The sequence below is a fragment of the Puntigrus tetrazona genome, unplaced genomic scaffold, assembly GCF_018831695.1.
Source record: "Puntigrus tetrazona isolate hp1 unplaced genomic scaffold, ASM1883169v1 S000001111, whole genome shotgun sequence".
NCBI lineage: Eukaryota > Metazoa > Chordata > Actinopteri > Cypriniformes > Cyprinidae > Puntigrus > Puntigrus tetrazona.
This window is the reverse complement of record NW_025048699.1, coordinates 2,445,001-2,455,940: the sequence shown is the minus strand read 5'-3', so window position 1 is coordinate 2,455,940 and position 10,940 is coordinate 2,445,001. Positions and strand designations below refer to the sequence as shown.

The 10,940-nt window shown below is 35.8% G+C and overlaps 2 protein-coding genes across 3 annotated transcripts in view; both read left to right on the top strand.

Annotated features, from left to right (window-relative positions):
* The first annotated feature begins 1,372 nt into the window (after window positions 1-1,372).
* lhx2a (LIM homeobox 2a) lies at window positions 1,373-5,666 on the top strand. Its single transcript, XM_043234355.1, has 5 exons — window positions 1,373-1,390; window positions 1,858-2,042; window positions 2,306-2,658; window positions 3,738-3,925; window positions 4,904-5,666. Exons 1-5 carry the CDS (start codon window positions 1,373-1,375, stop codon window positions 5,129-5,131), a joined length of 972 nt encoding a protein of 323 aa, XP_043090290.1. The 3' UTR covers window positions 5,132-5,666.
* A 2,860-nt stretch (window positions 5,667-8,526) lies between these two features.
* The window catches only part of nek6 (NIMA-related kinase 6), a 9,051-nt gene continuing 6,637 nt past the window's right edge, over window positions 8,527-10,940 (top strand). The window contains exon 1 of one of the 2 annotated variants that reach the window (XM_043234354.1): window positions 8,527-8,675. The gene's annotated coding sequence lies outside the window, so the exon portion shown is untranslated. The other variant, XM_043234353.1, reaches the window with a different exon arrangement.

Below are 10,940 nucleotides of genomic sequence, written 5' to 3'. Positions count from 1 at the left end.
ACAGTGCGGACGTGTTTGTTGTTAGGGGTGCAGACTGAGTCATAGTTTAAAACTACTGTGGTGTAATTTATTAAATGTAATTTATGACTTTCTATATATATATATGTGTGTGTGTGTGTGTGTGTGTGTGTGTGTGTGTGTGTGTGTGTGTGTGTGTGTATTATATATAAAATCACCATTAGTTTGCATTTATAAATAAACTGTGTGTGTGTGCGTGTATATAACTCTCAAAAATAAAGTACAAAAGCTGTCACCGGTACAGTAACCTTTCGAAAGGTAAACTTTTGTACCTATTAGGCTGTAATGTGTACACCTTAAGTACTAGTATGTACTTTTAAGGTACCAAAATAAACCTTTTAGGTACACACATGTAGGTACCTTTTGAAGGTACTGCCCCAGTGACAGCATCTATATTTCTGAGAGTGTATATACCCCATTTGAAGTAAAAGTGCTTTTAAAAGTGCACATAATGGATATATATATATATATATATATATATATATATATATATATATATATATATATATATATATATATATATATATATATATATATATATATACTGTATGAATTGTTCCTATGATCATTTTATTGTGTAATTTCTAATCTACAAGAAAGTTTGTCCTGTCATATAATATAATAGAATACAACAGAATATGCTCAAAATATATTGCTATAAAGTGAATATTGATGAATCAGCTATTTCTTGCTACTCCTTAAAAGACTTTAAATTGTTTGCCTTTATACACTGTAGTCAAGACGATAGAGCAAGATGAACATGATTCAGCATCCATCCACACGATGGTCTATGTGGTGCATGCGAGCAAACAGCGGTAACCTCCTCCTGTCCCTAGGCGCACGGAGTCGGATGTAGCCTGTTATACAAAAGCCTGACTGAGTTAACAGATCTCCACAAACCCTGATTCCGCGCAAATGCAACTACATCCAGCTACCCAGAAGAAAAGGGGGCAAATGAAGACGGAATTATAGACATTGACGAAGACACTGGGAATCTGTTATTCCAAACAAAGTTTCTGATTGCAGTTTGTTTAAGCTGTTTATTTAGACACGGAGATTTGGTTTGTTTTGGACTCGCTTTTTAAACAGCTTAGTCACTACTCTTCATTTGTGTAGATAGATAGATAGATAGATAGATAGATAGATAGATAGATAGATAGATAGATAGATAGATAGATAGATAGATAGATAGATAGATAGATAGATAGATAGATCAACAGGTGGAAGATCCTCGAGCACTTGGGTAACCTCCTCTTTGGAGACGCCTCATCATTTCTTTGACCCAAAGGAGTTAAAATATAGGCATTGATCCTTGCACCGCGGGAGAGAAAGGATCTCACCGCTCAACATCAACATGGAAAACAACGAATCAGTAAGAATTCGTTTGATTTATTTGTAATGTGAATGTAAGTCATATTTTATAATTCCATCGCTTAGCAATGCAAAAAGTGAAAATGTGCAGCAAACGGTCTTGTTCGAAAGTCCAGTTGTGTTAAATGGTACTCATTTTGTGTTTATAAAAGTTTTTAATTTAGATGTCACAATATTGCACACCTTTTTATTTACCCTGGATGTTGCACACTTTTGCACGGGATATTAAACGCGTTCATTAAATAGTTAATTCATACAAAAAGTGACAATTGTATAAAAAAATATTAAATTATATTTAACATAGTCAGATTCTGCATGGCACACTTAGTACAGTAAACCAGACATGATTTTTTAAAGCTGATTAATGGAGATATAGTCGGCTATTATTCTTATAAATATATCAAATGTCCGTGCATTCACAGCCTAGTTTAGGAAGTGGGTTGTAAATGAACCGATGTGGTGTTCCAGGGCCGTGAGTCTCCGGTGTGCGCGGGCTGTGGCGCGCTCATCTCAGATCGCTTCTACCTGCTCGCGGCAGACAGACGGTGGCACGAGCGCTGTTTGAAATGCAGCGCGTGCCACGCTGACCTGGAGTCAGAGCTCACGTGCTTCAGTAAACACGGAGACATTTACTGTAAGGAGGACTATTACAGGTAAAATAAACGCATATTTAGACAAGCACCTCGATTCAACTTCGAAACGAGACCATTGCGTTGCCATCACGCTTTTTACCCCCAGCGAGTATTTGTTCCGAGCAATACTTTTTAATACTTTTTTGATGCTCTAACGAACGCTGACCTTGTGTTTATTTTAAACTAAATGTATGATCATTATAAGAGTCTAGCAAAATACTGAAGCGTCGTTTCGTGACACATTTCAACGCATCTGCGTAATAAATTCGTATTCTCTTAAGTAGGAGGTTTTCTCTGCAAAGATGTGCGCGGTGCCGCCTGGGAATCTCTGCCTCGGAGGTAGTGATGCGCGCCGGGGAGCTGGTGTACCACTTGAGCTGCTTTTCCTGTGCCACCTGCGACAAAGTGCTGCTCACCGGAGATCACTACGGGATGAGAGAGACGTCAGTGTACTGCCGGGTGCATTTCGAGATGATGCTGCAGAGGGAATGTCATGCAGATTTGTATTATTCAGACATGTCTCCAGGAGAGTCGAACCTCGAGAGCGCAGCGCGCGATGAAGGGACCCCTGTGCACAGAGGACGGGCACGGAAGAGGAAAAACCGTGATGCAACAGACCGCGTTGCTTATAATTCAGGTAATGCATTTTAGAAATCAGCATATTTTATTTATATGTTATAATGAGTATTTTTACAGTACACGTCAAAAGTACTTTTTAAACGTCTCTTATATTCACCAAATCTGTATTTATTCGTGTAACATTTATGCAATAATAATTTGTGCTGCTTGCTTATTTATTTGGTTGTTTGCTTAAACCACTATACAGCACCAAACTGCAATGTTTGGGGGAAGTAAAACAAACAAAAAAAGAAATCTTTTACAGTTTTATTCATCACAGAATCCTGAGAAAAAAAGGCATCATGGCTTTCGGAAGAAGCAAAATTGTTTAGAGAAACAAAACTGAATTATTAAACATTCGTGACCAGTAGTATGGCTGTATTTTGCATTTATTTTTGGATTAACAGAATTGAAAAAAACATTCTTATCAAAAATATGTCAGCATTACAAAGTCAGATCCTATTAAAAATATGTATAATTCAAATGTAAAATACAATATGTATAAAAATATATATATATATATATATTATATGTATTATATATATATATATTATATATATATATATAAATTAAACCATGTTCTAAAATATATATATATATATATATATATATATATATATATATATATATATATATATATATATATATATATATATACTGTATATATATATTAGAACATGGTTTACTACTTTCAGTGCATAATATTTATAATAACAATGAATACATTTTGATTCATTTTCATATATTATGAAGTAAAATATATATTTGAATGAATTTATTGAAATGAATGAAATTATATATATATATATATATATATATATATATATATATATATATATATATATATATATATATCAAAATATATATTTTACTTAATAATATATGAAAATGAATCAAAATGTATTCATTGTTATTATAAATATTATGCACTGAAAGCAGTAAACCATGCTCTAAAAGTTCTTTAAAAGAAATTGTCATAGTTCTGGTACTTATTTTCTGTAGAAAAGAGAAGACAATGTTTGCTATTGTTGACTGTAATGCCCTGGCCTTTAGTGTGAGTCACATATCAGTGATGATTTAACTGTTTGTGTGCTCTAGATGTGAGCGACATGGGTGTGGACTCGTCGGAGAGAGTGAGCTGTCAGAAGTCCAAACGCATGAGAACGTCTTTCAAGCATCACCAGCTGCGAAGCATGCAGAACTTCTTCACCCACAACCACAATCCAGATGCCAAAGACCTCAAAGAGCTCGCCCAGAAAACCGGCCTCACCAAACGTGTGCTCCAGGTCAGAAAAAACCCCTCTGGACTTCTGTTCTGAGAAACACCAAAAGTCTGAGAGCTCATTCAAAATGTGGCATTTAAGCATTGAAATAAACAGAAGGGTTTAGAATGGAACCTTTTGGTTATATATATATATATATATATATATATATATATATATATATATATATATATATATATATATATATATATATATATATATATATATATATACATATATATATATATCCTAATTCTGATTTTACATCTTGTTTACATCTTACAATTTCTTGTTGTCAAATACTAGTGATGAATTATGAGTTTACATCTCACAAGACTTTTTTCTCAGAATTATACATTTACAAAGACAAAATTGAGAGAACTTTTTGAGAGAAAATATGTATGAATAAAAAAGTTGCAAGTTACCTTTTTTGCCATTTTTTTTAGAACATGCAAGCTTCCATAATTGCAACATTATGAGAAAAGTAGTCAGAATTCAAAGGTGTAAAACTATGATTTGCATTTATTTAAAAAAGTCAGACTTGTGAGATTCAAACAAGCAATTGTGAGAAAAGTGGGAGTTCTAAAAATGTGATAATATTAGATAAAAAACGAGAGATGTAAAATCACAACACAATTACTTGAAATTCTGAGACAAAAAAAAGGTTTTTCACTTTTTGGTGCGGGAAAACAATTCAGAGGTGCGAGCTTTAAACGTACAATTGCAAGAAAGTGACAAAATAATGAGATAAAAAGCAATTTTTTGTTCACAGTGGGAAAATGGGCTTCCACAATGTGGGAAATTCATGCAAAATATTTGAGGTCTGGCACTATTTATAGGCCACTAATCAATTAAGAACATTGATCATGTGATGCCATCGAATCCAGACAGTCAAGTTTTTCGTGAAAATCCGAAAAAAATCTTTGGCTCCCTCCATCGCCAATGATAAGTAAATAGCTCAAATTGTGTCACATTCTAATGATGTCCTTTTCATTTCTGCAGGTTTGGTTCCAGAATGCCCGTGCGAAATTCAGGAGAAACTGTCTCTATCAGGAGAGCGTGGGAGCGGACAACATTTCTGACAACTCCACCATCACGTCCCCATCAGTGCCTTCACCCCAGCTGTCCCACAGATCTGTGAGCCCGTCCAGCCCCACCGGCACCTCTCCATCACAACACACACACAACACACACTCCCCAATGCCTTCTGACTTCCTCTACCGCTCTTAAGATCTGTGTGTAACGATCACTCATCGACTGAAAGAAAGAGAATCGCAAAGGTCTCATCCAGCTGTTTTTTACCGTGCCATGCCATTTTAATCTGATTTAAAATTCGGAATATGCATACCGCATATTATATACTGTATGATGCCTGTTATATTTAGTGATGCATCAATATGCGATATGGAGTTATAAATGTTTTACGAGGTAAATTGTCACCGTTTCATGTCATCTTGGAAATGGCGATGTATATATGTCTGATATCATTTGTAAAAGGGGCACTGATCAAAAATACAGTTTTCAAACATTTTAACAGCTGATAATATTAACAATGATCAGCATAATAAAAGATCATGATGTGAAACTGAAAGCTGGAGTAGAATTCAGCTTTGCGTAACAGGAAAAAATGACATTTTACATTAAATTCAGCTTTTAACAATATTACAGTTTTACTGTATTCTTGATCAAATAAATGCGGTCTCGGCGACTAAGTTATAAAACTAAATCTTACCGACCCCAATATTTGCGTAATATCAAGCCATTAAGTCTAAATCAACTGAATCATCTAAAGTGAACAGTAAAAATGCACCCATATGCACACAGAGGAAAATCAGATGCGGTAGCTTTTATTTGAACTCTCTGATTAACTAGGCTTAAATAAAGTATTCACATTCTGAAAAAATAACGTTTGTTTATTCAGCGCTGGAGCGTGTGGCGTTTGATTATTTCAGACTGGTGCGTTGTTTTCTTATTTAGCGTGAGTGTTTGCGTGCGTAAGGTTTGTCCGGGGTCATTTTCCTGATCCGCGCTGAGGTGATTGTGGTTGGCATTGTGCAGTTACGAGCTGAGACTGAAGTCAGCCAGAGCTGCAGAGATTGGCCGAGATAGCATCAAACAGAGAAAGAGATTCGATGCAGTCTTTCTTCCACGACCGCATTTTTTTTTTTTTTTTTTTTTTTTTTTATTAGCTGCTAATGAAGTCTTAGGTTTGTCCTGCGGAAAACATTTTTCGGAATTTCTCTTTGTTAGGGGTTCTTCGCAAATTCGTCAAGTAAAAAAAAATGCACAAACATGGAACCAGGAAGAAAATCGTAGAAATAATGAAGGAGTGGTGTTTGATTTGGACTCTTTCTATATGCTGCTCATTTCATGCTTGTGGTTGTGGTTTGACCAAGTGTTTACCTCAAGGGAGCACGTGTGTGTATGTGTGTGTCTGGTTTGCGTTTACGCATGTGTGCTTTTATGGATGGGAGATTACAGGACGCGCTGCTCTCATTCCCACAGACAATTGCAGACACTTACATGGCATGATTTAAGTGTATTTATTTATTATTTTATTTATTTTTATATTTGTCCTTGCATTAGGTCTCCTAATGCACACACACACACACCCTGGAGCATAAAACCAGTCATACGTAGCATGGATTTGTAGTAGTAGCCAACAATACATTGTATGGGTCATAATTATGCATTTTTCTTTTAAGCAAAAAACATTAGGATATTAAGTAAAGATATTTTATAAATTAATTACTGCAAATATATTAAAATGCAGTTTTTATATGCATTGCTAATGATCAGATTTAAACGTGATTTTCTCAATTTTAATTTTTTTTTCATATTGCAGATTTTCAAATAGTTGATCCCATTCAAATATTGTCCTATATCAATGGAAAGCTTATTTATTCAGCTGTCTGATGTATAAATCTCAATTTCCAAAAATGGACCTTTATGACTGGTTTTGTGGTCTAGGGTGTGTGTGTGTGTGTGTGTGTGTGTATATATATATATATATATATATATATATATATATATATATATATATATATATATATATATATATATATATATATATACACACACACACACACATTTTTTTATATTTGTTAAAAGAGTAAACTTATTAAATTAACATATTCATATTAACTTTACACTATTATAAATAAGCTTTATATTATAAAAAGCATGTTATAAAATATATTTTTTACACCCATTTTTCTAAACTTGCCTTGTGCCCCACAAATTCCCTGGCTCGTTATGGCCTGAATGATGTATTCATGGTACTCTTTGCCCAAAACTATGGCAATGACAGGCTCTCTCTGTTTTTTTTTTCACTGTCTGAGACCTCGAGGGGGCGCTAGTGAATGTCAAATTATTGAAATGCCTGATGACTGCTCAAAAAAGAATCATAAAAATCCACAAACCACACATTCATTCACAGTTCCTCTATATGGACACACACACACACACACACACACACACACACACACACACACACACAGAGACTTAAAATGAAAAAGCAGAAGTCCTCTGCATTCTACAGCTTTATGTCATTCTTTTTTTAATGCCACAGAGATCTTTGCCACTTCCTCCAGTAGAACATGTGTCAAACACGACTGTCTGCGACAGCTAACTTTGACAAGATGTCCGTGCGTGTTTGTGTGTTAAAGGCAGACGCATGTCTGAAGGGTATTTGCTCATAATTTCCCCACAAGAATGACAGCTATTCGGGTTGAAAATGAGCGCGTGTACGTGAGAGAGACTGAGAGAGGTGGGAGAGGCAGCAAACTCTAGAAAGGAGTGGGTCCGCTTTCCATAAACAGCCACATGAAAAGCCTGGGGGTTTTGCTGCCGTATCGTTATTGCACTTGGGGTTATACTGAAACAAAAGTCGTCATGGAGCTGTCATAGACCTGTCTGAAAAACCCATCCTAAAGGTCAGGTTTGGGCTGCTTTCAATATACCACACACTACTAATACTATTAATAGGTTATAAAATTACAAATATAAAAGTCAATATATTATTATTATGAAGCACTTGTGATAATATTGTGAATTAAATGGGATGCATAATATTATATCTAAAAAAATAATTATCAGACCCCTTAGTATTATTATTTATCTATTTATTTGTGTATCATTATTACATGTAATATAACTGAATGTAAATACCATTAGTATGACTACTACTAATAAAATAATAATTGTTATTGCTATTATTATTATTATGAAGCTGCTGTGATATTACTGTTAATTAAATTTTCTGCATTATTATTATACATATATTAATATATACATGTATTATGGTTTTGGTATTATGTCAATTAAATTAATAATAAATAATATGACTTATACTGTACGTACAACTACTAATAATAATTATTATTATTATTATTAAATCTATTATTATTATATGACTGGCATATATAAAACATTTTAAATCGTTAAATTATTATTACTAATAGTAATAGTATCGTTATTAAGTGGCGATATTACTGTCTCATTACAAATAAAAAATATATATATAATAATAATAATTTTACGCTCTCAGCTATAAAACACAATATCTGTATTGCAAACTTTTTTTTTCGTGCTGAGAAAGTGAAGGACACAAGCAGTGGGTTACTGTAGTCACAGATCACAGCCATGTGATGCGCGGGGTGTGACTCAAACTTGCGTGGCCCGTGACATTAGTGAGTCTGGAAGCTGACCAAAGGGGCTTCGCAGCATTTTTTTTTCTCATTCGTGTAAATGTACGAGGCACCGCGCCGGAGAGGTAAGTGGAGCCGCCGCGTGACTTTTAACCCAATTCGCTGTGAAAACGCTCGTGACGCTCGCGCGCCTCGCGATACGGCGTTGCGGTTGCACAACGTGCTAATGTAGAAGAGAAGCATCGAGCCAAATCATTCGCGGGGTGCTTAATGTCGCCGTGCTGCAGTAAGAAAAAAAGAGAGAGGATCTAAACGAACGCGAGGCCGTTCGGTTGCTTCGGATTCGACTAACTTACATGGAACGATTCAAAGGTAGGCATTTGCTGTGGTTCAAGTATAATGCTCTTGCGCGGAAAGTAGATCTGTTTTGAAACTTCACGCATCTGTTTTCTGCACGTGAGGAGCCAGTTGCGCTCATTGATACGCTTCCAGAAGCTTTAAAAGCAATAAATAAACCCAAATCGATCGCGTCGGACTGTAAATGTCGCACAGGGAATAAAACACACGTTAAGTATGAAGAAATGCTCCTCTGGTTCAACGGGAACACCCACCTTCACGCTCTAACTTCGATTATATGCGCAAATGTGACTTACTGCTCTGAATCAACGCTTGCATGTCGTTGTGCTTTACTTATGACGATAATACGTCGCTTTTAACGTTAAGTTATTTGTATGATCGCGCTGGAGAGCGCTTGTTTTTTTATAAGGAAAAGCTGCAGCTCTGACTCCGCCCACACACACTGTTTGTTTGTATCCATTCACGTGTTTTTGGACACAAAATAGCCCCCCCCCCACCTATTTTTCATTGAGATGACTCATGCAATTACGGGAAACGTGTTAAACGGCGCTTAGCAATGAACGCTACTGAATATTTACATTTTGAACGTAATTCAAAAAATCATACAATTGGCCACATACAGGAATTCGGCAATAAACAAGCAAACCTTCAAAATATGTCATAAACTCGAGTAACTAAGTAGTCAAGTTCGCCGTTTCTCTTCCTGCCAAAATACATTCAGGCCATTCAGAACAATTAGAGTTGGTTCAGCTGCGCGTTGTTTTGTTTGTTCGTTTTTGCGACGGTTTACGGCGCGGAACGGACGTGGTTTCCTTTCACCGGGTCCAGTGGCGTTGCCATGCAGGTCCGTTCGATCAGACACGTGTGTGTAGGTTTCTGTACACGCTCGGGGCTTTTCGGAAGCGAGATCGTGGATGTGTGGCGGGGGTTTCTGCCGTCGAGTTGTTAGATCTGTAGCGTTTTACCGGGCGGAAACAGATGCGCGTGACTCACCAGAGAGGAAGAACCGCTCGAACCGCGCGCAGTTTACTTCTTCGAGACCACCGCTAATCTTAGATCCTTTATCCTGCGTTTTAAAGGGATGGTGCGCTCTCTAATCGTCCCGAACACGTGCGGGTTTCTTGCTTCTGTTGAACGCAAAACGCGATTTTTTTAAAAGACTGCAGGCAACCGAAGAATTGACGGTAGCCACTGACTATAGTTTTCATACTATCTGTTAATATAGGCTACCAAAATATATTTTCATAATAATACAGGTGGTAAAACATAAATAAACATGTTGAATCAGAGTTTGTCCTGTATGTGGGACCATACTCTTCAACATAAATTCTAATATTTGCAAAAAAAAAAAATAAAAAAAAAAAAAAAAAAAATATATATATATATATATATATATATATATATATATATATATATATATATATATATATATAACTTACAGTTAAGCAATTAACATGCTATTACTGTAGCATGTTTACACAGCATTTCCTTTGAAATACTTTTGATTAAATACTTAATCTTGTTTAATGTCTATCTACTACACCCTTTCCCATCCAGAAACGTCACACGCCAGAAACAGTATGCTCTTTTATAAGGGTAGTGTTATGTGCGATTCTAAATATAGCTATCATGATACAAATCCTGTGCAGATAAGAATTAGCAAGATGATGCTTGTCGGGTTTCTAAGTATTCTAGGGTTTCTAAGAAAAATGCGTTCACCTCTAACCCATCTGAAAATACACACCGAAAGCACACATAAGCAGTGTGGTTTCAGAAGCAAACACAGTGTGTTTGAACAGAGTGCTGCAGGTCCAGATGTGTATCTTCGTTATTATGTTTCCTTGTGTGTGTGTGTGTGTGTGTGTGTGTGTACAGTGGCACTGTTTCAGGCGGTAGGATAGAATTCTACCTCTGCATTTTTCTTCACATGAATGGAAGGAAATTGGTACAGGACCGCCCTCTCCTTCCTCTCCTCAACATCTATCTCTTTTTTTTTTTTTTTTTTTTTTCTCTAGACCTGTTTTTCTCCATCC